General features: G+C 39.2%; 1 protein-coding gene across 1 annotated transcript in view; it reads right to left on the bottom strand.

The window, feature by feature from the left end:
- The window catches only part of COL2A1 (collagen type II alpha 1 chain), an 88461-nt gene extending 80596 nt beyond the window's left edge, over window positions 1–7865 (bottom strand). Inside the window, exons 1-2 of the mRNA XM_044679269.1 lie at window positions 7843–7865; window positions 3666–3748 (exon numbers count right to left, since the gene is read on the bottom strand). Of these exons, the coding sequence (XP_044535204.1) occupies window positions 3666–3748; window positions 7843–7865 (106 nt within the window). The remainder of the gene's footprint in view (window positions 1–3665; window positions 3749–7842) is intronic.
- Window positions 7866–27257: the final 19392 nt, after the last annotated feature.

Here is a 27257-nt window from a genome sequence, read left to right as displayed (position 1 = left end):
CTCTCTGTCTCTGTCTCTCTCTCTCTCTCTCTGTCTCTCTCTCTCTCTGTCTCTCTCTCTCTCTGTCTCTGTCTGTCTGTCTCTGTCTCTGTCTTTCTCTGTCTGCCTCTTTGTCTCTCTCTCATCTCTGTATGTTTTCTGTCTCTTATTACTCATCACTCCATCATGCAGAGATGCAAGGCTGAGAACGATGCCTCTTCCACTGCTGCTGCTACTCAGCATCATCTGCCCAGCTCTGCTTTTCTGCAGATCATATATGTCCTTCTCGAAGCTCCTGAACGTGACTCAAACCTGTCTACTGGTTTAAAGATGATAATAGCCCATTTCTTTTTTTTTTTTTTAAGACTTGGATTAAACCAAACTAGAAACCCCAGAATGCTAGTCAGTTCTCAAAACCCTATTATTCATTTCCTAGCTGTGTGATGCTGGGCAAGTCACTTATCCCCCATGGCCTACCCCTAACTGCTCTTCTGTCTTTGAACTTAGTATCTATTCTAAAACAGAAAAAAAGAACTTTTAAAAAAATTCCTTGGAAGAATAACTTCTTAAAAATCACAACAAAAGTGAGTTAATGAAACACAAGTGTATGGCATGAAATCTAGCCCTTAACCAACCAAGGATTCCTAAAGGTGGAGAAACCAACTCAATCTAATCAGATATTCTGAGTCAGCCTACTGTCAATAGAAACACACATTGCTGTCACAAAATGAAGCGATGCTGCTTGTCCCAAGTAAATCATGAATCATGGTAGCAGGCATTTAGCAACTGTTTGCTGAATTAGATCAGAACAATTATAGGATTGTAACCCAAGCCCCAGAGCCCATTTGTATGGAGGTGGAGATGAATGCTTCAGGTCTGTGAGGGGTGGGGTGGAGTTGATGAGAGCCGTAAAGGAGAAAGCTCCAGTCGCTTCAGTCTTTTCCAATGTGTCTAACTTCTACTGACGAAAGACACTTGGGATTTGAACTTCTCTTCTGGGCTATGAAGGGAGAAAGACTTGGGGAAGGCATCCACATGTAGAATTTCAATCATGTCCTTATTCTTAGCTTGCTCCACTAGAGACTTATCTGGGTCTCTCTCTGTTGGTTGAGTTTATCTCATTCCCATTGGGAGAGCTCCTTCAATCTATATTATCTAGCATATATTCTCATATGTATATTTTTCTTGTGATTTCTGTTTTGTTATTAACTTAGATAAATGGGTTTCTTCACTATTTGCTATGTGTGATCATTGTGGTTCTGGTATTTAATGAGAAGGAAATCAAGACTTGGATTTAAAACTTGGGCACCCCTTTTCCCCATTTAAAAAATAATGCTCAGGGGGCAGCTGGGTAGCTCAGTGGATTGAGAGCCAGGCCTAGAGACAGGAGGTCCTAGGTTCAAACCCGGCCTCAGCCACTTCCCAGCTGTGTGACCCTGGGCAAGTCACTTGACCCCCATTGCCTACCCTTACCACTCTTCCAGCTATAAGTCAATACACAGAAGTTAAGGGTTTAAAATAAAAAAAAATCTTAAAAAAAAAATAATGCTCAGTAGTTTAGCTTAAACCTAAAAATTACAGACCCCTAACACTATTTAATGGAAGTAGATATAATCCTTGCCTAGTAACCCCTCTCTCTAAGGGGAGCAGAGTAACCAGCCTCTGCTCCAACCTCCTGTTTCTCCTCCTAGCAGGGATTAAAGTCTCCCTTAAAGAAGATTGGTGGTGTGTGACCCTGGGCAAGTCATTTGACCCCCATTGCCCACCCTTGCCACTCTTCCACCTATGAGACAATACACAGAAGTTAAGGGTTTAAACAAAAAAGAAGAAGAAGAAGAAGATTGGTGGGAGGGATTGGGGCAAGGGAGGGGAGAGAAAGAATCGGAAAATGCTTAGACATCTCTTTTCTTGCCTTCCTGAAAAAACATACATAAAAGACTTCTTAATAATTAATCACGGATTAGAGGTAGAAGAGAATTCACGATATCATCTAATCTGGCTATCATCATTTTGCAAATAAAGAAACCTTGATCTAAAGAAATTAACTGATTGCCTTCTCTTTCCAAATTCATCTCGATTTCATTGTACCATAAGCGCATCTGAGCAGGGTGGTAAAGGATGACTGAGAAATGGTAAATTAGGGGCAGCTAGATAGCACAGTGGATAGAGTACCAAACCTGGAGACAAGGAGGTCCAAATCTAGCCTAGACACTTCCTAGCTGTGTGACCCTGGGCAAATCACTTAGACCAGATTGCCTAGCCCTTGCTAATCTTCTTAGAATTGATACCAAGACAGAAATTTCTGTAAGGATTTAAAAAAAGGAAAAGAAACAATCAAGTGGGATGAGAACTGGAAGGGGGACACAGTAGAAACTCAAAAATCACTATCTCTGGTCTCTGTGGGTACCCTAAACTTTCCTTTATTAATTTTTAATAACCTATAATCTGTGACCGAGTTAGTTCTGTCCAAAAATTAGAGGTCATTCATACTGAAAAGTCAGCACATTTTAAGAGATCTTTCAGCTGAATAGCTATCAAGTTATCTGCTTTTTTTTTAATAAGCCAAATAAATAAAGGAAACCCATTAAAAGGTACTTCTGAGCTTTAAAGGTGTTTTATGCTGACCTTGAGAATGTGACTTCACTGAGAAAGACAAGCAGACAAAGAGAGCAGAACTAGCTCCCCTTTGGACAAGGAGTTTATTTATCCTGCTTATCTGAAGTTGGTCAATCATCCTAATGGCTTTCAATGGCTCCAAAGGATTCTCAGCACTAGCTCAACTAGCCCATTTATAGAAGAGAAATGCCAATGTGCAGAGTGACCAGTCTGGAGGAAGGTGACTTTGCAATGGGGGATTTCACCAGAGAGTTGAGAGCTGGCTAATTTAGGTAGGCTTCATGGAAGAGGCTGGCTTTGAGGAGAGAAATCTGATTGAGAAAAGGAAATGGTTGAAAGGGTGGGAGATGGCTCCTTAAGAAAGAGGTGAAGGATAGATATGTTAGAAGAAGCTGTTAAGGATAAGAATATGTTGCTTCACCTTGTAAAGCACATCTCCCAAACAAAACAACCTAAAATCATTGCAGAGTCATTTACCTTTTGAGACTCTAGAAAGCAAAGGTACTTAATGAAAAGGCATAGTAAGAAAAATGTTAACAAAATATTTCTCCCATAAACCCTTTGTTCAGTTATTTCAGTTGTGTCTGGTTTTTTGTGACCACATTTGGGATTTTTTTTGGTAAAGATACTGAAGTGGCTTGCCATTTCCTTCTTCAGCCCATTCAGATAAAGAAACTAAAGCCATATGGCTCGCCCAGGGTCAAACAGTTAGTGTCTGAAGTTGAATTTGAACTAGGGTCTTCCTGGCTCCAGGCCCAGCACTCTAAAACCACCGCAACATCTAGCCACCTCCAAACCTGGGACACACTTTTCCACAAATGTATGTCATCAGTAGGAAGAGAGGACATAAAGAGGAAATATATGTGAAAGAGCACAGAGAACATTTCAAGAACATATGTGGCTAGTGTAGAAGGGTAATTGTGTCTCTTAAGTTGTAGGGCTACTGATGCCTTCTGTTGATGCTTGTTGTTGCCCCACTTCTACTCTGGTGGCCCACCAGTTTCCACTGATTCCTTTCTGCTGAACACATTGTCTCTGCTGGACCTTGACCTATCTAGATGCTGCAAAACCAAGTTCCCCTGTGAGTGTGGCTGTTGAGATTCTCTCTGTTTCTTGACTGCCATCAGCTAAGGTGCTCATAAGCAGAAGGGTTCTGCTATACTCTTTTAGTTAAAAGCCAGAGCACTTTTTATTTTTTTAACTTTATAATAGTTCTTGGAGAAAAGCAGATATCCTAGGCTTGGACCAGCAAAGGTCTTTGTTAATTTGCCTCATCCCCTGTCCAGGAGGTGTCTCAGATCCAGCAGGAGATTCCCAGCCCCAGGAATCTTCATCTTTTAGAACAAAGAGCAGAGGACACTCATGGCTAAGGAGCTTAGGGAACTCTAGTGCAAGTCTTTGGAATCACAATCCCCATTGGGCTTGGGTGGGTCTATCTGTTAGAAACCTCACTGTCATCTAAGGTGATTTTAATCTCTGAAAGTTAGAGTATACTATCTATAAAAGGGCAAATCATTCATTAACCACTAAACTGCTAGGAAGTTCAAGGACCCCCTCGTTTTTTCAGCTCCAAGACTTTGAGCAAGTGAGTAAAAGGTGAACCCAGAAGACAAGGACATTGTCTCTTCAGCCAAGTCACATTCCTGACCTTTGTAATAGATAACTTCTGGGAAAAGATGGAGAACAGCTTGAGTGACAGATCATCGGTTATAGAACTTGGAATTTACCCAGATGGCATGAGCCAAGGACAAAAGACAGTTGAGACCACCTCTATAAAAGCCCAGGGACTCAGCCACTCCGGGTCTCAGTCTTGAGAAGGGATTTCTGGAGGGCAGAGGGTGGTGAAGGGTGGGTAAGGCTATAGACCTGCAGATCCAGCATCCATACCTTATTGCCACAAGAAGTTCATTCACCTATTACTTACTAAACAGAGCTGAGAGATAATATCAACACAGCTGTCAAGAAGATTATCCTTACCCCCTCCTTTCCTTTGGTCTAGACCACGGCCAGGTCTGGCCAGGGTCTGTGAGGGGGAGAAGAATCTCCAGCCAATTACCAACCAGATGTTCATTGATTTGATTACTTTGACCTTCATTAGAGATAGCATAGCCATTCTCAACATCTCTTTCCTTATCCTGATTCCTACCCCTTTGAGTCAAAGCATTAAACCCCGTTTCAAACCTGATTCAAGTGAAGACCGGCATTCATTCCAACAGCAAGAGAATAGCTATAGCCAAAGGGGAAAGGGATTTACCAAAATCGCAGTCAGTCCACGTTATCCATTCAAATACCAACAACTAGCCCTATTACCAACCTTTATCATCTAACGGTTACCTAACCCCAAGCCAAGGAACCAGAGGAGCTGCTGAACAATATATACAGCTGCTCCCTCAATAGCTTTGGCTTGGGCACTGTTAGTGCGCTCTGGTGCTTAACTGAGTTGATCATCCATAAGTCCTGGTGGATACCAGCACACCTTGGTGGTTATCCAGGCATCACTATACCACTCCGCCTAGATCCATTTACCACCTGAGGATCTTGGGCCAGCTTAGCAGGCCCAGCTTATAGAAGCATCATCCTGTCCATCCTTTTCATCTAGTTCCTACCCCTCTTTGTGAATAACACCTTTCATATGTATATGCAGTCACCAAAGATCAAAGAAGGGTTGAGTCCATCCTTACCAATAAGGAGAAAGGAGACTGGGCTAAAAGCGTGTGAGGAAGACAATAACAAACCAGGGCTTATGCTCTCAGGAAGTGTGGTCTGTTCTGGGCCAAATAGTAGTTTAATTTAACCCCTTCTCACCCATTTATTCCCTCACCTTCAAGCAGGATGAGATGGAGTTGAATCACAATTACTCTGAGCCCCTAGTTCAGGGGTCGGCAACCTTTTTGGCCATGAGAGCCATAAACACCACATTTTTTAAAATGTAAATTTCATGAGAGCCGTACAGTGCTCACAGTGCCGTCCTGTAACAGCGCCTGAAAAAAATGGACTTTATGGCTCCTGCAGAAAGAGCCATATCTGGCCCTCAAGAGAACCAGATATGGCTCGAGAACCATACGTTGCCGACCCCTGCCCTAGTTAAAAGAAATCTTAATGTCGAGTAAAGGTTTGGGTCTCTGTTTTAGTTTATATTTACATTTATCTCTAGCTAACCCCAGGACTCTTTTGATTGAGACAAAATTTAAAGGAAATCTTTGAGTATATTTCTATGTCTGTTAATAGACAGGCCCTGAGAGGGAAAGTTGAGGAAATAGAAGGCATTTACTTGGAGCTTCCTTTATTCCTTGAGTAAGTGGATACAACTGGTAGCACCAGCCCAAGTCTTCTGTTCCAAGATGCTAGAGAAGCCTGTAAGGTCCACTGCCCTGCTTCATCTCTCCAGACTTTGCTTTGGTCCAGTCTTACTTTCTCTTTCTCCTCTCACCAAATACCCCTGAGGCTCCAGATTCCTTCTGGCTCAATTCTAGACGGTCTCACTCCTCCCTCTTTGCCATCAGACCTTTGAAATCTCTCTGATTATGAGATAACTCCCAGTTTCATAAGGTTTCTCAGAGCATGAACAAATAAATCCTTCACTCAACTGAAATACACTTCTAATTAGCACCCAACTGAAATGTCTTTGATTAATCCAAGCAGGAGTTAAAAGGAATCTTGGTTGACCTTGCCCTGGTCCAAAAGGTAAACTCGGGAAATAAGACAAAGGAGTTTATTAGGACACCAAGGCAGTTTGTGGTTGGAGTAGGACAGGTCTGGATTCTAACTATGCCCTGCTTTTTATAAACAGAAGTAAATAACTTCCATATAAGTATTTAGATTGGTACATATAACTGTGAGGAGATAGAATTAGTGTCTGGGATTATTGCTGCCTCAGGTCCTCTCTGTTTACAGTATCACAGGAAGAAGGGATTAGTGAATATGCCCATCTCGTGGTCTCATGCAGGCTAGCTGCCACACCTATAGTAGTCCCCCTTATCCTGGTCTGGTTGAGTGGCATAGGACAAAGGTCTGCCAGCAATAGCTTCTGCCATGACAATGGAGAACAAGTATCAGTTCTTCTGCTTTCATTTGGAGGGTTAGGGGGAAAGGGTACCTCTAAAGGGCCTATCCAAGGGGCAAAAGTAGGGAGAGAGCACAATATTATACAGTAAAGTTAGCACAGGCATTAAAAATTAGAGGAAGGGCAGCTAGGTGGCTCAGTAGATAGAGCCAGGCCTGAAGATGGAAGGTCTTGGGTTCAAATGTGGCTTCAGACACTTTCTAAGCTATGTGATCCTGAGCAAGTCACTTGACCCTAACTTAGCCCTTACTTCTCTTCTGCCTTGGAATCAATATTTAATATGCCTCTAAGACAGAAGATAAGGGTTAATTTTTTTTAAAAAAGCAAGAATTGTTTGTACAGGATAGGCTATTATCCTCAGTTTCAGGCATCCACTGAGAGTCTTGGAACATATCCCTGGAGGATAAAGGATGGGGGTATATGGTACTACATAATTATATATAAATGTATTATTACTGTATTTAATGTTGGTAACATCTCACTGGGTTTCATTTATTAATTAAACGTTGTTATACATATGTATGCTACATACAAGAAAAAACATTGTATATGGGGTCAGCAGGTGCTCGCTTACTTACATCCACAGTTTCAGCCATCTGCAGGGAGGTCTTGGAACATGCCCCCTGTGGGTACAGACCCTTCGGGATTCACAATCTAAGCAGGGTTCTAAAGAAATCCCTCAGATTGATTCTGCACAAGTACTTGACTTTGCACACAGGTGTACAAACCTTATTCCCACCTTAGTTCTGAATGATTAACCTAAGCAAGTGTTCTTATCTAACAACAGTAATTGCTTTTAAGAGGGACAAGGAAAACAATGTCTACAGGATGTCCAGTTCAAGATGTCCAATAGGCAGTTGGAGTTACAAGACTCGGGATCAAGTTAGTTAGTCGATAAATATTTATTAAATGCCTTCTATGTGTCCACCCCTGTGCTAGGCTCTGAAGATACACAAAGTCAGCATGCTTTCCCATTGGATTGTCCACAATCCTTTGTTATTGTTCAGTCATTTCAATTGTGCCTGCCTCTTCATGACCTCGATTTAGGATTTTCTTGGCAAAGCTACTGGAGTAGTTAGACATTTCCTCCTCCAGTTCATTTTGTGGATGCAGAACTGAGGCAAATAGAGGTGTCACTCGCCCAAAGTCACACAGCTGTTAAGTGTCTGAGACTAGATTTGAACTTGGGTCTTCCTAACTCCAGCATTCTATCCATTGAAACACCTAGCTGCCTCTGGCACAAAGTAGGTGCTTAATAAATGCTTATTGAGGGGGCAGCTGGGTAGCTTAGTGGAGTGAGAGTCAGGCCTAGAGACAGGAGGTCCTAGGTTCAAACCCGGCCTCAGCCACTTCCCAGCTGTGTGACCCTGGGCAAGTCACTTGACCCCCATTGCCTACCCTTACCACTCTTCCACTTATGAGACAATACACCGAAGTACAAGGGTTAAAAAAAAAATGCTTATTGAATGACTTCCAGTGTTGCATTTCCAACTGACTATTGGACATCTTGAACTGGATGTCATAGTCATCTTAAATTCAACATATATAAAACTGATTCCATTGTCTTTCCCCCCAAATTCTCCCCCTCATCCTAATTTCTCTATTACTGTCAAAGATACCATCATCTTCTTAGTCACCTAGATGGTCCAATCAAGTGTCTTCCTCAACTCCTCACTCTCTCACCTCTCATTTCCAGTCTGCTGAAGTCTGTTGATTTTACCTTCTCTTGCATTTGCCACCTTCTTTCCACTTACACTGACATTACCCTGGTGCAAGCCCTTCTCATCTCATGTCTGAATTACTGCAATGACCTTTTGGTTGGTCTCCCTTCCAAAGTATCTCTACCACTCAACTGTCAGAGCAATCTTCCTTAAAGCCCAAATCTGACTATACCAGCAATTAGTCCCCATCAATATCACAATATTGATGGGCCCACAGGATTCTAAGGCTTATCACTGTTTGCCCTGAAGATATAATAGATATCTCTAGCCTCTTCTTCCTATACACTTCTCATTCCTGCCCAAAGGGGAAGCAGGAGATAAGGGCCAAAGGATTTTCTGCTCTTCTCAGAGAGAGCGGTACTAGGCTAGAAATATAAATATATCTGTCTACTACCTATCATTAGTGGATATAATCAGGTTCAATCTTTCTGATCGCTTTATCATTATTAGGGACAAAGAGGAATCCCAAGCTCTATATCTAAGAACTGACCCCCTTCCCCACCAAATACCAATTCCATAATGAATACTCATAGTAAATACCAAAAAAAAAACCCACTTATCTAAAGTCATAGTACACATAGGAGAATATATCAGATATACAGAGCAAAGGAGCTCTCCCACTGGGGAGATATCTCAGACCAATCAAAAGAGAGGGTCCTAGATCTCACCCAAGACTGAGAATAGGGACATGAAGGAGACTGCCTGCTCCTCTAAAGTATTTGCAGAGTCTTTTCCCTCAACCACTTAAACTAGGTTTGGCTTCTTCCATATTTCTTCTTGAAGCTGGAAGCCAGAACTGCTAGGAGTGTCTCAGTGCTTCAAGAATGTCAAAGAAGACTCAAAGCTTGATGAGTGTGTGTGTGTGTGTGTGTGTGTGTGTGTGTGTGTGAATCTGGAGGAACAAGTGTGCTAGTACTTGTTCAAGGGCAGAACAAACTCCAGATCCAAGAAAAAGCCCTACTTATGTTGAGGAACATTGTTTTCTTCCCATAGAAGCTCCTAGGAATAAATGCTTCTTTTATCCTCCCCAGGGAAACCTTTGACCAGAACAGACATTTGTGGTTTTGTTTCTTGTTTAATATTTATTAACTACATTTCAAAATATTTAATTTCCTTTGTAATTTTAGGTATTTTGTTTTATGCAAGTGAATTCTATCAAACATTTAAAGATCGATTAAACCCAATACTCTACAAATTATTTGACAAGAAGGAGTCTTACCAATTCTTTCTATGAAACAAATATAATACTCATTCCCAAGCCAGGAAGACCAAAAACAGAGAAAGAAAACTACAGACCAATATCCTTAATAAACATAGATGCAAAAATATTAAAGAACCAACTGATTCAAGAGTAATTTGTGGTCCCAGGATCTCACCCTGCTATATACTGCTTAAAATTCTTTTAGCAAGGGACAAAGTTTTTAATTCCATGATTAGAGATAAGAAGCTTAAAAACAACTAGAGAGCTGATAGAGTTGGCAAATTGACTGAAACTTATTTGTAATCAAGAATGATTCAGTTGATGAGAGCAGAAGAGCACTGGATCCCTGGAATGGAGAGAATGAACCTCCACCAAAAGGGGAGAATGGTGGAAGAAAGGAGAGGCTACCCAGAAGAAACATTTTGTCTAGGGTCAGTAGCATAGTTCTGACTTGGTATCAGGAGATTCAGGTTTGCATGGTATCTCCAGCTTTTAGTTGTGTGACAAAGACAAAGTTATTTAATCTTGCTGAGACTCAGTTTCATCATATATAAAATGAGTACAATAGTATTTGTGTTGGCTGCTTCATGCTGAAGAAAGCATTTTCATTGATTTTTTAAAATCCCTTACCTTTTGTCTAAGTATCAATACTGTGTATTGATTTCAAGGCAGAAGAAGAGTGGTAAGGGCTAGGCAATGGGAGTTAAGTGACTTGCCCAGGATCACACAGCTAGGAAGTGTCTGAGGTCATATATGAACCCAGGACCTCCCCTCTCTATGTCTGGCTCTCAATCCACTAAGCCACCTAGCTGCTCCCATATTTTGATCATTTTTAAAGTGCTCTGTCAATGTGGGTTTCTAAAGTTCTAACTATACATTAATAGCTAGAAGTTGATGGGATTTTAAAAAATCATAAACAACTGTAAATGTTTATAATTTATAAAGATATTTTTGGTTTTGCTTTTTTTTAAAGGTAATTTATTAGGAGGTGGGGTTGGTCTTCCTTATTAAAAAAAAGTTCAAGGGACCTTTCATTCTAAAGAATCTTTGTTTCCAGAGGGCTTATTCACCAGGGTATTACTGTACAAATCTATTCATCAAGGCAATGCTGTGCTAACATCATTTCTTCTTCTAGGTTTGGATAGCCCACCCTTTATATAGAAGACTACTTGAATATGTCCTTGTATTTTTTTTTAAAAGGCAGGGAGGTGGGTAGTCTTCACAGGCTAACCATTGATTTTCTACTGTTGATACTTTCTCTGCCTTCCTTCTTGTCTTCACCAACACCCTCTACTTCTAGTTCCAAGTGTTTGGACCTGAGTTCCTAGTTTGGACCTGGGGTCCCACATCCCCTTGAGTCTCCAGAGATCCCACTGTACAGGTGCAGCCAGACTCAGACTGGAATGATCAGGAATTCATTTTCTTTTTCTTTAGCCACTTTTTTCCTCCTTTGCCACTTTGGGAGGCCTGTGGGGCCCCCATAAGCTTCTTTAGGACTCAACAGACCCTCTGGGGTTGTGGGCGCCCCTATGTCGGCTCAGGCAGGCTGGGCCCCTCTCCAGGGAAGGATGGGGTGTGTGTGAAGAACTGTTGTATATAGCTTTGTTTATTTTCTCTAAAAGATCCTGCTGGAGCCTGGCTATAAAAATAACCTGCCTGGAAACCTCATCTTGAAGGGGGAGAAAGAAGCTTTTGTATCCAGGAAAGTGGTTCTAACGGTTTCTCCACCCCTCTGCCTGAGTCCCACAAGCATCAAGGAGGTGCTTGCAAAGGCAATTAGAGGCTAGAACTAGAGCGAGAGAGGCACAGGGTCTAGTGGCAATCTGGAGGAAGTCAATGAGACCATAAAAAGGATGGTTCTTTTTTCTTAAAATTTTTTATTTTAATAACAAATTTCCATATAAGTTTTCCTAAGTCATATTGTCTCCCTCCCTTCTTCCTTCCCCCCCCCCCAGAGCTGACAGGCAATTAAATCTGGGTTACACATGTATTATCATGTGAAACATGTTTCTATATTCATTTTTGTTAGCGAATAATCTTATAGAATCAAAACCCCAAAACATATACCCAAATAAACAAGTGATAAATCACATATTTTCATCTGCATTTCTACTCCAACAGTTCTTTCTCTTGAGGTGGATAGCATTCGCTCTCATAAGTCCTCAGAAAAGCACAGGGCAATTCTGAGGGACTTATGAGAAAGAACGCTATCCACATCCAGAGAAAGAACTGTGGGAGTAGAAACACAGAAGAAAAACACATGATTGATCACATGGTTTAGTGGGGACATGATTGGGGCTGTAGACTCTAAACGATCACCATAGTGCAAATATTAATAATATGGAAATAGGTCTTGATCAATGATACACATAAAATCCAGTGGAATTGATTATTGGCTACGGGAGAGGGGAGAGAGGAGGGGAAGGAAAGAACATGAATTATGTAGCTATGGAAAAATCTTCTAAATTAGTTAAGTAAATAAATAAAATTAAAAAAAATGTCCCGGACCATTGTATTTCTGTTAATAGCAAAGTCTATCACATTGATCATCCACAATATTGCAGTCATTATGTATAATATTGTCCTGGTTCTGTTTGTTTCACTCTGTATCGGTTCACATAGGTCTTTCCAACTCTTTCTAAAATCCTCCTGTTCATTATTTCTAATAGCACGAGAGTATTCCATCATCATCATATACCACAACTTGTTCAGCCATTCAAGAGGATAGTTCTGACCTCCACTTTGCAATAGAGAGATCCTTATCAGTGCAAGCATCCTTTAGTGTCAAGTCATAACTAGGGCTGAGCAAGTAGGTTTTTCCCCAAAGTGCCAAAATTTAAAAGGTTCTGACATAATTCACATTCCATTTATTGGGTAGGAACTACTGAATTTAGCACTAAATTAGAAGGAATCATTACAACGAGAAGCTACCTTATGGCAGAATTCTCTCCTAGCAGCTACACCTCAGATAAGATTCTTGGTAGCCTTATGATATCCCGGAGGAGTGGGCTTCTCTCATAGCCCCCTCAACTGAATTACCTGGACAGTAAAATTCCTAGGGACAGCTCTCCTTAGGATCACCTGTGCATGCATAACTCATAACTCATAGCAATGGCTATCAATGTTCATCTAAGTAGGCATTATATGGGCATAGGCATTCTTATAGGTAGAGAATCAAAACTAGGGAAACAGTGAAAGAGAAATATTGCTAGAATCATGACACAGGATAGAGAAAGAAATTTAAAAGAAACGGGAAAACAGACTACAACTCAAAGACATACAGGAATATAAGGAAGAGAGACACATTAAAGGACAAATTTGAGGGAAGATTTATCCATCTTTCATTCATGTATTCATTCAATATTTATCAGACATCTACTATACTTGAAGCCCTCAGCTCTGTACCTCAAGAAGGTATAGAGTTTAGATTAAGATATCAACCCTATTCAGAGGGAACTTCACATCTATAAGATGACAAGGCACCAACAAATAACTATACATTGCATGAAACATGCATTAGAAAGTTTAAGAAGTTAAAGTTTAAGAAGAAGCTGTAAGGGAGTCATTGATGACTGTAAAGAAACCAAGTGGATGGAAAAAACAATCAATATGGTGTTTATTATATGGATCCAAAAGAAGCAGAAATAAACTTGCCTGAATTCGCTAACACATAAGGTATATACCCTAAAGAGAATGAATGCCTTAGAGATACCTGCTCTCTAATGACCCCAAAATTCTCTCCGAAAAGAGTTGTCCAAACCTTCTTAGAGAAGAAATCTACCAATTAGGTGGTACCTGAACCATTTCTCCAAGTTACATGTAAGCTTCTGAAGGGCAAAATCTTCAATTCCCCAGAGGGATGGGCAAAGACAATGGAATAAGAAAGGGCTAGAAAAGATCAACCAGAATTATGTATAAAAGAAGCTCATTCCAGTAAGGGAAGTCCTCTTAAAGGAAGTAATCCAGAAATCACTAGAGTGGACAGTGTCATCCTCTTTCTTCATGAGCAGCAATGATTTAGCAAAGACACAGCCTCTAGAACAGGGGTCGGCAACATATGGCTCTCGAGCCATATCTGGCTCTTTCTGCAGGAGCCATGAAGTCCTTTTTTTTTTTTTCAGGCACTGTTACAGCATGCGCACTGTGAGCACTGCACGGCTCTCACGAAATTACATTTTTAAAAATGTGGCATTTATGGCTCTCGTGGCCAAAAAGGTTGCCAACCCCTGCTCTAGAAGATAACTCACCAAGTCCTATAGTCAGGACTGCAATGATGAAGCTGTTGGTCTTTTTTATTTTTTTTTTAACCTTACCTTCCATCTTAGAATCGATATCAATTATTGATTCCAAGGCAGAAGAACTATCTGATTGGCATGTAGGGCATCACTAGGTAGAAGTAACTCCCTAATCTTTTTAGTTAAGGGCAGTATAGGATGCCATGCTCATCACAATATATCACATCCTCCATAGTCAAGATTGCTAATGAACCCCAAACTCAGTTTATGTATTTTATGAGGGGGAACTAGGCTATTCCATTCACCAGAACACATATGACATATCTTATGGATGCTAACATTCCCCACAAGCAACTGTATGCTGTGAGAAACATCAGCAAAATTCTTCCATTGATTCTGACCCAAGGGTCCAGTTTTCTTCATAAATAGACATTTTATCTCTATCCTTTAAGAGTCTCCAAGGCCAGCCATTTGGCTCATTCATTGCTTGTCCTACTGAAAAGAATTTCCAGGTCTCCCATCTCTCAAGTATCTTCAATCACTAGGTAGCAGCAAACCAAGCAAGACGAGATTCTTCAAGAGCTAATTTCTCATAGGTAGGGGCCCATTGGGAGGAGGTAAAGCCCTGGGGCTAAAATGGGAAGTCTAGCAATAATACTTTTTCATGAAAAACATTAACTCCCAAAGGATATTCTATTTCCATCTGAGTCTATCTTATATTGTCCAATTCATGATGGGCAGTTCTAAACAAAAGGTAACCGTACAGCTCTGTGTCATCCATTCAGGAGCTACTAGGGCATCAAAACATAAAAGCAGTTGCTTTTTGAACAAAGTATATAAAGGAAAATATATATATACATATATATTTCTCAGAAGACTTTGGTATCTTCACAAAAATTGACTAGCTATTAGGGTATAGAAACCTCACAAACAAAGAAAATCTATCTATTAAGCTTACCACAATATTATTAAAAATATCTTAAATAAAAAGTCTTTAAAGAAAGGATAGAAATAATTAAAGATAAAGTAATTTAATCTTAAGGAAGGTCAAAGAACAGAAGCAATAGATAATTAAAGTTGTTGACAAAAAATGAGACAATATACCAAAATTTGGATGATGTAGTCAAAATAATCCTTTAAGAACATTTTTTATCTCTAAATAAAAGAGAAAGGGGAGTAGCTGGGTAGCTCAGTGGATTGAGAGCCAGACCTAGAGATGGGAAGTCCTAGGTTCAAATCTGGCCTCAGACACTTCCTAGCTGTGTGACCCTGGGCAAGTCACTTAACCCCCATTGCCTAGCCCTTACCACTCTTCTGCCTTGGAGTCAATTGACTCCAAGATGGAAGGGAAGGGCTTAAAAAAAAATAAATGAAATAACTTAAGCAAACAAACAAACAAATAAATAAATAAATAAAGGAGAAAGAAGAGTTCAAAGTACTGGGTATACAATTTAAATAAATAAATTATCTCAAAGACAAAAATAGAAATTCTTGAAATCATAGGCCTCAACAATATTGAAAGCAAAAAATGTATGAACAAATAAAACTAGGAGGTTTTCTCAGAAAACAAATAAAACAGATAAACTATTAATTTGATTGTTAAAAAAAAGAAAAAACTAAGTTACAAGGATAAAAATTTTAAAAGGAAAATTCATGTTAAAGGTAGTTTTAAAAAGGGAATTACTAAAGATTATACGTATCAGAAAACAAAGTGGATTTTAAAAAAATATACAAAATGCCCAAACTGAATCAAAATAGAAAATCTAAAAAACTTATATGCAGAAAAAGAGAAGTTGAACAAAAGATAAATGAATTCATAAGAAAAAATCTTTACAAATGAATTCTATCAATTATTCAAAGAAAAATTAATTCCAATGTGGTATAATTTGCAAAAATAAGAAAAGAAAGTGATTCTTATGTGATGTTAATATAGTCTTCAGGAAGAGCCAAAATAGGCTCTCTGTACGTACAGATCAGTAATCCTAAAGAACATAAGGCAGAGTCCTGACACGGTCAGACCTATCTTTTAGACAAATCACTTTGGTGTGTGAATGAAGCCTGGATTAAAAAGAGGAGTGATTTGAAACTGATAAAATGCCTGGAAAGCTATTTCAATATACCAAGGGAGAGGTGATAAGGGTTCAAACTAGGATGGTGCTTAAGTGAGTCAAGAGAAGGAGATAGGCGTGAGATGTTCTGGATGTACAGGATTTGGCACTGTTCTTTGTGATATCCCTTTCCCAAGCCTCTGAGACCTCAATTAGGTCAATTAGAGGCAGGGCTTCTGAATGAGGTGTTTAGAATGGCTGCCCTCGGCTTCACAGCACTTCACCCCATAAGGGTCTACCCTAGCTTATTTAATTACTTTACCACCCTAGAGACTTCTTGTTTACAGATAAAACAAAGTCTCCAAACTGCCAGTCTTTACCAAAAAAGAAGGGAGGATTCCACCCATTGCTTCAGGGAGACACAATGTGAGCTTCAGGTTTAAAATCAAATGGTCTAAATCAGGGGTCGGCAACCTTTTTGGCCGTGAGAGCCATAAACGCTGCATTTTTTAAAATGTCATTTCGTGAGAGCCGTGCAGTGCTCACAGTGCGGCTCCTGTAACAGCACCTGAAAAAAAATGGACTTTATGGCTCCTGCAGAAAGAGCCATATCTGGCCCTCAAAAGAGCCAGATATGGCTCGAGAGTGATACGTTGCCGACCCCTGGTCTAAACATTAAAATCAAAAAGTTGATTTGGGGGCCAAAAAAGGGTACAAATTAATATTAACTTTCCACAATACATGTGTATGTATACAAACCTAGTCTCTCTCCTGAGCTAGTCACATTTTTTGAAAATATGCATATACATGCACATATATGTATATGTGTGTATATCTGGGAGTTATCTGTATAAAAATGATCACGTAACCCAGGGGACCTAATGCAATTACCAAGTAACATTCCTATTATCTTCTAAAAGATAAAGGCACTTTGTTGGACAGCTGAACAGATATTTCACTTTTCTCTCTGACTAGCTCATAAAACTGGACGTGGCTTTGGCTTTCTTATTTCCTTTCAGCATCCTTTTAGCAGTTTGTCTTGCTTCTTCTCTGGAAAATGGTGTCATTGCAGAAAGCGCTTTGCCCTGGGTGTAATGAAGTAGTGACTCAGGAACTCTTGACTTGTCGAAATCACCGAGGAAAGAAATGTCCATCTTGCAAGATCATGGTTCGGTGATTTCATCTCAAGGAAAGAAACAAAAAGCAGAAGAGACAGCCAATAACCTGAATGCAAAAGGGACTTGCATATTCTTGCTGCTTTGTGCTCAGAGCTGGAATGGCTACTTCACTGGAGGGAAGAGAGGGAAGAAAGAGTCCCAAGTGGAAACATTCAAAAAGAAGGGAAGAGACAGAGATGGGGGCAGGAAGCCTTTGTTCTCTGTTTTCATAGCTTCCCGTGTAAGGGTTCTTCTTGCCTCAGTAGCCAGTCATCTTTGACATAACCCCACTAAGGGACCACTCTTTCAGCCCTACATTTGTATCTCCAGCACCCACAACAATTTAGTCCTAATCTGATTTCATCTATACCAGGAACTTCAGTGTAAAAACTATCCACATAGATCAGTCCTAGAGAGCCCTGAGTGCTTAGATGACTTGCTCACAGCCGCACAATGAATATGAACCAGAGCCTCAAGCTTCCTTGCTTTAAGGCTTGCCTTTGTCCATTCTGCCATGTGGCTTTGACCCTGGTGGGCTTTTTTTTTTTTTAATTTTTTTTTTTAATTTTAAACCCTTCTGTGTGTATTGACTTATAGGTGAAGAGTGGTAAGGGTAGGCAATAGGGGTCAAGTGACTTGCCCAGGGTCACACAGCTGGGAAGTGTCTGAGGCCAGATTTGAACCTAGGACCTCCCGTCTCTAGGCCTGGCTCTCAATCCACTGAGCTACCCAGCTGCCCCCCTGGTGGGCTTTTAGTAAGCACTTGTTGAAATGAATTGATAAAGGACCATGGAAGTGGCTGCTGCAACCCCTTAATTTTATAGATGAAGAAATTAAGACCCAAAAAATTTTGTCTAAGGCCACATAAGGTGGCTGAGTGGCAAAGGCTGGTTTTGCACTCTGATCTTCTGATTCCAAATCCTGTCCTGTGTTCTTCACATTGTGGCTTTCACTCTAGCAATAGGCACAATAATACTGCTGCTACCAACCTTAGCATCAAGTAAGTACTCAGGGGTCTTTCAAAATCCGGTGAGGGTGACCCTTAGAACATCTTGGCAAACAGCTACTGTGGCACGTCCTGAGATGGAGAAGTGATGCTAGGACCACAAAGTCTAAACCAACAAGAGATATTCTGCTGTCGTTTGACAAACCTGGTAAAACAGTAGGGCTTATTGACGAGGTTGTTCCCCACAACAGAAAGATCTGAACAGCACACACAGAGAAGATAAATTCATGTGTGAGTCTGGTAGAAGAGATGGGAAAAAAACCCCAACAGAAAACATATGGGGATTGAGGCCCTTCCAAGGAAAGCCAATTATCATCCAGAGTCTGTGGTGGTACCACACACAGTAGTTAAACACCTCAAGGAACTGGGGTTTCATTATACCCCCATACTGGCCTCAATTCAGAAGGCAGGATTTGTGAGTAGCTATCACCACTAGCATAAGGACTGGCCAGGCAACCTCAAATTAGCTGGGGGGCTGGGAGGAAGCACAGGGAGAGAGAGCTTCCCTGAAAGAAGTGAAGATGTTATATAGTTAGCAAATGGAAAGGAAACATCTGAATAGGGCACGTAAAGAAGATAAAACCATGTGTGAGTCTAGTAGAAGAGATGGAAGAAATACATGTAAAACAAATATTAACATTCACGTTTTCATTTTTAATTCCAAATGCTCTCCCTCACTCTCTTCTACCTTTCCACCCTTCTCTGAGACAGTAAGCAATCTGATCTAGATTTTTTTTTTAAACCCTTGTACTTCAGTGTATTGTCTCATAGGTGGAAGATTGGTAAGGGTGGGCAATGGGGGTCAAGTGACTTGCCCAGGGTCACACAGCTGGGAAGTGGCTGAGGCCGGGTTTGAACCCAGGACCTCCAGTCTCTAGGCCTGACTCTCACTCCACTGAGCTACCCAGCTGCCCCCTCTGATCTAGATTTTAAACATGCAATCATGTAAAACATTTTTCCAAATTAGTCATTTTGTGGAAGAGACCTTAAACAAAAAAAGAGAAAGAGAAGGAAAAAGAAAAAAAAGGAGGAAGGAAAGGTAATATAATATGTTTTCCTCTACATTCAGACACTGTTGATTCTTTATCTGAAGTCAGATTGAATCTCTGGGATTGTCTTGGACCACTGCACTGCTGAGAATAGCTAGGTCACTCACAGTTGCTCTTTGAAAAATATTGCTGTCACTGTGTACAGCACAGTGTTCTTCTGATTCTATTCATTTCACTGCATCAGTGCATGTAAGTCTTTCCAGAGTTTTTCCAAAATCTTCCTTCTTGTCATTTCTTAAGCACAATAATATTCCATCACTATCATATACCACAACTTGTTCAGTCATTCTGCAGATGCACATCCCTTCAGTTTTCAATTCTTTGCTACCACAAAAAGATCTGCAACTAATATTTTTGTACAAATAGGTCCTTTTCCATTTTTTCTTTTCTTTTTTTAAATCTCTTCAAGATACAGACCTAGTGTTGCTGGTCAAAGGGTATAGCCTTTTGGGTAGAATTCTAAATTGCTCTCCAGAATGGTTGGATCATATCACAGCTCTACCAACATTGCATTAACGTCCTAATTTTCCTGTTTCCCCTCCAACATTTATCATTTTCATTTTCTGTCATATTGGCTAATCTGATAAGTGTGAGTTGATACATCCAAGTTGTTTTCATTTGCATTTCTCTAATCAAGTGTGATTTAGGGACAGCTAGGTATCTCAGTGGATAGAGGGCCATGTCTGGAGATGGCATGTCCTGGGTGCAAATCTGACCTCAGACACTTCTTAGCTGTGTGGTCCTAGGCAAATCACTTAACCCCAGTTGCCTAGCCCTTACCAAAATTCTGCCTTGGAACCACATGGTATTGATTCTAAGATGGAAGGGAAGGTTTTTAAAAAAGAGTAATTTTTCATATGATTATAGATGGTTGCGATTTCTTCAACTGCTGTTCATATTCTTTGTTGTCCTTTGATTATTTATCAATTGGAGAATTACTTATAGTTTTATAAATTTGGTCATTCTCTATGTATTTGAGAAATGAGACCTTTATCAGAGATATTTGTTATAAAAATTTTCCCATAGCTTTCTGTTTTCCCTCCACTCTTGGATGAATTGGTTTTTTGTACAAAACCTTTTTAATTTAATATAATAAAAATTATCCACTTTACATCCTATAATGTTCTCCATATCTTGTTTGGCTGTAAATTCTTCCTTTATCCATAAATTTGGCAAGTAAATTATTCCATGCTCCCCTAAATTGCTTTTGATATCACCTTTATTTCTTGGTATACAGTATTATCTTTTTATACAGTGTAAGATGCTGGTCTGTCTCCAGACTCTGTCATACCATTTTCCAATTTTCCCAATAGTTTTTGTCAAATAGTGAGTTTTTGAGCCAATTGCATGGATCTTTATCAAACTCTAAATTACTCTGGTGATTTATTCCTAGGTATTGTGTACCTAAACCATTCCCCAGATCAACCACCATATTTCTGAGCCAGTACCATATTACATTAACAATTACCGCTTTATAACACAGTTTGAGATCTGGTACTGCTCAACCATTTTCCTTGACGCTTTTTTTTTTCATTGATTCCCTTGATATACTTAACCTTTTGTTCTTCCAGATACATTTTGTTATTATCTCTTATAGCTACATAAAATAATTTGGGGGCAATTTAGTATGGCACTAAGTATATTCATTTAGGTAAAATTATTATTTTTATTATATTTGCTCAGCCTACCCATGAGCAATTAATATTTTTCCAGTTTAGATCTGACTTTATTTGTGTGAAAAATATTTTGTAACCGAGTTGATATAATTCCTTATTTTTTATTTATAAGGCAAATCTTTAGTGTTTAATCATAAAGGGCATTTTAAAATTCATGAAACTAGAATTTCATTTTTAAAAATTAATAGCTAAACTTTACTTTGCAAAAAGGTTCTTTCAATCAAACCCTTCTCTTTCTCCTTCTCCTAAATACATAATGAGCTTTTCATCTTTATTTTCTAGGCCAATACAAACTTTTTTCCTAGCTAGACTCTGCTTCCTTAGCCCCACACTCTGCCCTGAAGGACAAATGGTAGAATTTAAGGTGAAGAGAGGCGCATCCTTTTAAAATTTTATTTTTTGCCTTTCTCACCTGTACCAACCGAAACCCTACGGCCAAGTACTGCAGACTGTGCCAGAGAAAACAAAGTGAACTGAAGGAAGAAAAATGTCTAGTTGATTTTTCCCCCCCTGACTTAGCTGCAGTAGCCAACTGGAATTCCAAGGCACAAAGGGAGATCACCTAGGGGCAGGAATAGGAAAAGAAGAACCCAGACCACAGACCCCAATAGGAAGTAGATTCCACCTAGAAATGTCAGTGAAGCCAAAGAAGCAGCCCCACAGAAAGAGTCGAGAAGTCTAGAGAGCCATGGGATTACCAAATGATCAAGTAACTAGATCAAGTATTCTTAATCTTTTTTTCTCCTTTTGGCAGTCTGGTAAAACCCTTCACAGAATGTTTTAAATTCATAAAATAAAATAAATTGGGATTACAAAGGAAACCGATTATACTGAAATATAATTACTGAAATATTCTAAAAACTAAGTTCATGGATGCCAGAACCAAGAAGCAATGGGGTGATTGGTGCAAGGGGGAAAAGAAGGAAGGAAACCCAAATGGTACTGGTTAAAGCAAATTGGGGTCCTAAGAGATTGAGAAAACCATGAGCACACCTTGTACACACACCTATGATCTCATTATTATTGTTCCCATGAAGCTAGGTGGTAGATTTCAAGATCTGGGTCTGGAATAAGAAAGTCTTGAATTCAAATTTGACATCGGATGCTAGCTGGGTGATCCTAGGCAAGTCATTTAACCTCTTCTGACTTGAGTTTTTTTTCAGTGGTAAAATGGGGGTAATAATGGAATCTATCTCACCTTTGATTTGTGAGCATCAAATGAGATACTTGCAAAATAGCACATTACTATGTAATATACTATATAAATTCCTATTCCCTCTCCCACTTTTTTCTTAGGGCGAAAACAAGGCTTTAGAATTGATCCTGACATTGAACTGAACTTTTTGGTAGATCTGATACAGGGTGAGGAAGTGGCTAGTGGATAAGACAAGAGAGGCAAAAGGCATCTGCGGGGAGAAATGCTTCAAAGGAAAGCAAGCAGTTAATGGGAGAGCTGCTTCATCAGACTTTTTGCAAAGCAATAACTTGAGCCACCAATTTGGTGACTACTATAAAGTTCTTCATCTCCCTCCTTTTCTCCTCCTCATGGAGTTCTTTAGAGGATGCTTGGAAATGAGAATGGAGGGCACTAGAAGTTCTCACTCTTTGGGTAAGAAGGAACATGGAACTAGTGACAAATCTCTTCTAGTGTCCTGTAAGGCCTTACTTAAAAGTCAGTCACAGATGGGATGGCAAGGTGGGTAGAGAGCCAGGCCCAGAGACGGGAGGTCCTGGGTTCAAATATGACCTCAGACCCTTCCTAGCTGTGAAACCCTGGGCAAGTCACTTAACACCCATTGCCTAGCCTTTACCATTCTTCTGCCTTGGAGCCAATACATGGTATCTATTCTAAGTTACAAAGTAAGGATTTAAATTTTTTTTAATTAAAAAAAATAAAGGTGTCAACCACCGAAAAGAGGGATACAGTTTCATGAAGTGCTCTTGGCCAATTTTAGGATTTAGATCAGGATCTCATGAAAGTTAAAGTTAGGTTTGAGGCTTAAAGTTTAGGTAAGGTTCAAGAGGAATATTGCAGTTTGGGGAATAGTTATGGTCTATTAGAGTGGTTAGTTTTAGGATCCTCTAGAGATAAAACTAGGGCTAGATCTGGCTTTAGAGATTTCATTAGTCAGTGTCTGAATTTAGAATAGAAGCTGGACCATAGATTTAAGTGTTGGTTAATGCTGTGACTGGGATTATGGTTAAAGGTTAACCTGTAACCATCATATATACATATATATATATATGTATATATGATGGTATGGTATGATAAACAGAACTGTTAAAGCCACTCCTATTTGCCCTCTGCTTTACTACTATTCTGAGATGGGTTTCCTAGTATAAATGTTTTTTCTCTCTTCTGGGAAGTTGTAACAGAAAGATCTATAATTCGATGTTTTAGCTTTAAGTCCCTGAGCCATAGATACATAACACGTTAGCACAGAGGTCGGCAATGTATGGCTCTTTCTGCAGGAGCCATAAAGTCCATTTTTTTCAGGCGCTGTTACAGGAGCCGCACTGTGAGCACTGGACGGCTCTCAAGAAATTACATTTTAAAAAATGTGGCGTTTATGGCTCTCACAGCCAAAAAGGTTGCCGACCCCTGCGTTAGCATAACACTTAAATCTCTCAATCTCTGTCTCTGTCTCTTTTTTTCTCCCTCTGTCTCTCCTATCTCTTCTCTCTCTCTCTCTCTCTCTCTCTCTCTCTCTCTCTCTCAGTCTCTGTATCTGTCTGTCTGTCTGTCTCCCTTGGTGATGCTCTCCCTAAATTGTTTCATACCAACTGCATTCCCAATAAGTACTTCCAGAATAGTAAATGACTGTGTTTAAGGTTTTTTATCAAGACAAAATAAATGTTTAAAACAAAAACAACAAAAGGCTTCAGGTTCTGAGGAATGTTCCAAAAGAAGAAAAAAGATACAGTATTATTATATTTGTATATGTAGTTAAGGGCATTTGAAGTTAAAAAAAATAAATGATTAATTTTTACAAGAAAATTTACAATCTTCCCTCCTATTGCCTTCCCAAGCTGAAAAATAAGAGATAAAGAAAGCCCTCATAACAAATATGCCTAGTTCAGCAAAATAAATTCCCATGTTGGCCAGGGATGTCTATTTTTTTTTTTTTTTTGCCTGTCCATCACCACTAGTAGGAAATGAGAAGCATACTTCATCTTTAGTCTTCTGGACTCATGGCTTATCATTGCCTTAAAATCCTATGGTATTTTAAAGTTATTTTTCTTTATATCATTGTATAAACTGTTTCCCTAGTTCTACTCACTCCAGGCTGCATCACTTCATAGAGTATTCTTGATTTCTAGTTTTTAGTTTGGGACTATGATGAAAAGAGTAGCTATAAATAGTTTAGTACATGAGTCCATTTCTTTTTTCGTTTATCTCTTTGGGTATAGGCTTAGTAATCAGTGCATCAATTCTAGAATCAGTGGACCAACTCACAGCTCCTCTAAAAGGGCATTAGTACACTTGTTTTCCAATGCCTCTCCAAATCTGTCATTTTCATTTTTCATCTTTTCCAATTTGAGAAGCATGAAGTCTCTACATCCCTTTAATTTACACTTCTCTAATTATTAGTGATTTGGAGCATTTTTTTCCCTTGTGGTTGGTGATATCTTTCCTTTGAATGCTGCCTGTTGACCTTTGACCATTTACTTTTTGGGGAATGACTTTTGTTAATACATTTGAATCACTTACATATAAATATCTTTATATAAGACTACTAACTGTAAACATTTTTTCCTGAGTTACCTATTTCCTTTCTCATTTTTACTACATTAGATTTGTTTATACAAAATCTTTTTATTTGTATATAATTAAATGGTCCATTTTCTCTTTTGTGATTTGTTTTCTATCCCTTGTTTGATCTATATCTGAACTACTCTTTGTCAAGCACTATACGAGATACTGAGAATTCATGTTTCTTGAATGACTGTAGAATGAGAGAAGTTCAGTATTACTTGTTAGTGGGGTGGGTAGAGAAGGAAAATAGATTATATGTTTATGGAGAATGTTTGAGAAGACTTATTTAGAGAACATATCAATGAAACAGTTTGTGAAATGTCATTTGGGTAGAAAAAATGGAGGCACTTAGCTGAAATATTTTTAATGTAACTTAACTCATCATAGTAGGACAGGCTCTTCCTTGGTATCACTTGGAGTGATGGGGCCTGCTTCAGAATACTGAATAGTTTTGGCTTTAATCCCCAAATCCTATTAACTAAAGGAAAAGCCCACATTTCTAACACAGAATTCAAGGTCCTCAAAAATGGAGATCCAATTCCTCTTAGTGGTCCTATCTTCTCCTTAGCCTTGCTAATCTAATTAGGACCCTTAAATATTTCAAGCATATTCCAACTCTGGAGCTTTTGTCCAGAGAGAAGGAAAGGCATTTCCTATCCTGAATTGCCCTTTCTTCAGTCTATCCAATAATCCTACTTAGAGTACAAAGCCCAGCTCAAGTTCTACTAAAAAGAAAAATCATAAAGCTATTATGGATCAATGGCGAATAATTAATAGTTAGCGTTTATAAAGTGTTTCCTCATGGTCAGAGTGATCCAGGTAATAACTGTTGAAAGCCAGAGTTGAACTTAGTTCTTCCTGATTGCAAGTTGTAGGATCTTCCCCACTGTGCCACCATGACAGGTCAATCTTGTTAATCACCTATATACATATACATATACATATATATATGTATATATATATATTTATATAAAAGCAGGAATTTAAAAGATAAAACTTGACCCCCTGGGGCTTAGTTTTGCCTTGGTGCCACAGTCTCTCCCTCTTCCCTGATCAACAAAGGAGAGAAAAGAAGTTTAAATATCAAAATACTTAGGAACCTCTGAGGGATTTATGGTAAATTTGCTACCCACATTCAGAGGAAGGTCTGCAGGAGAGGAAACATAGAAGATAAACAATTGCTTGAATGCATGAGTTGAGGCAGACATGATTGGGGATGTAGACTCGAAACCACCACACCAATGCAACTAACAACAATATGGAAATAGGCCCTGAACAAGGACACATGTTACAACCAGTGGAAATGCGCGTTGGCCATGGGTGGGGGGAGAGTGGGGGGTGAAGGGGAAAGTAGGGGCATGAAGCATGTAAACAGGTTAAAAATGAATATTAATAAATGTTTAAAAAAATACTTAGGAACCACAAAGTATAGGAATACTGACAACTTATTTAGAGGGTAATTTCAAGAATAGATACTGATTAGTTATAGTTTAGCCGTTAGAGATTAAAATAAGTGGGCATGAAGAATTTGCACTTTCTAAAGTACTCTAGTACCTCCAACTAGAAGCAAAAAAAGTTTGGTTCAAAAAAATAGATTAAGCTTGAGGGCACTATTCATCTAAGAGTAGTTCTACTCCATATTGTTTAAAGAACTTGACATTTGGAGTGAAGAAATCTCCCACTGGAGTTTAAAAAACTAAAATTGAAGGAATAAGACAGAGATTCCTTGAAGAAGAAAACAATTTTCTGAGATGGGACAGAGTTTGGGATTGCAAGGCTATAAGAGAAGTAGAATGACCAAAAGATTATAATCACTTAAGGGAATTTCAGAATTCATATACTTCAAATTGAAGTATTTTTGGAGTGCTCCAAACTCAAGGCTATTGATCATAACCCTATGTATAGATGATGAGAAATTAAAAAGATGAGGAAATATTTGAGGGAATATCAATATGTAGTTTGAAGTCCCCTAGTATTTGAACAACCTCTGGGAAGGTAAGATTATTAGCCAGACACTGAAATTATTGAAAAAGAAGGGTGTAGACTTCCACACATGTATACCTCCACACATATATCTGTATTTTTCACTGATGGTGTATCTGTGGGAGACTATGAGCCAGGTTTCTGGAGAAAATGTTTTATCATTCTTCCTGTACTATTTTATTAAATATCTCTGCTTTGAATTAATTGTGTCCTTCTGCAACTAGAAAAGACAAACACATAGATGGGGGCTTGTGATATATAGTTATGAGTAGATTCAGAATTTCCTTGGGATTATTAGGGGATTGGGAAAATTAATTGTTAGTTGAGTGTGTGACATCTACCAGCCTAATTTTGGAAGGCACCAGAGAAAGGACTAGAGTGGGACCAGAACAAAATCTAAGAGAGGTTAAAGCTGTGAAAAGGTCTGTAAGCCTAAAATGATTCAATGAGGGGGTCTAGGGGAAAAGGGAAGGAAACTGAGCATGGAGAAATCCTGATTCTTAATATCTTAGAAAGAGTTGACATTATTACTATCTTCCTCATTAAAATGTATGCTTCTTAAAGGCAAGGAAAGTCTTTGTTCTTTTTAATTCATATCCCAAGGGCTTAGTGCTTGGCTGGCACATACCAAGTGCTTAATAAACATGTTTTTATTCACTCAAAAAAAAAAAAGAAAAGAGTTAGACAATCCTGAAAAACCCCTTGTGGGAGAAGGATGGCCTCCCTCTCCACACACACACACACACACACACACACACACACACAC

The sequence above is a fragment of the Gracilinanus agilis genome, chromosome 5, assembly GCF_016433145.1.
Source record: "Gracilinanus agilis isolate LMUSP501 chromosome 5, AgileGrace, whole genome shotgun sequence".
Lineage (NCBI taxonomy): Eukaryota > Metazoa > Chordata > Mammalia > Didelphimorphia > Didelphidae > Gracilinanus > Gracilinanus agilis.
This window is presented reverse-complemented; position numbering and strand designations above follow the sequence as displayed.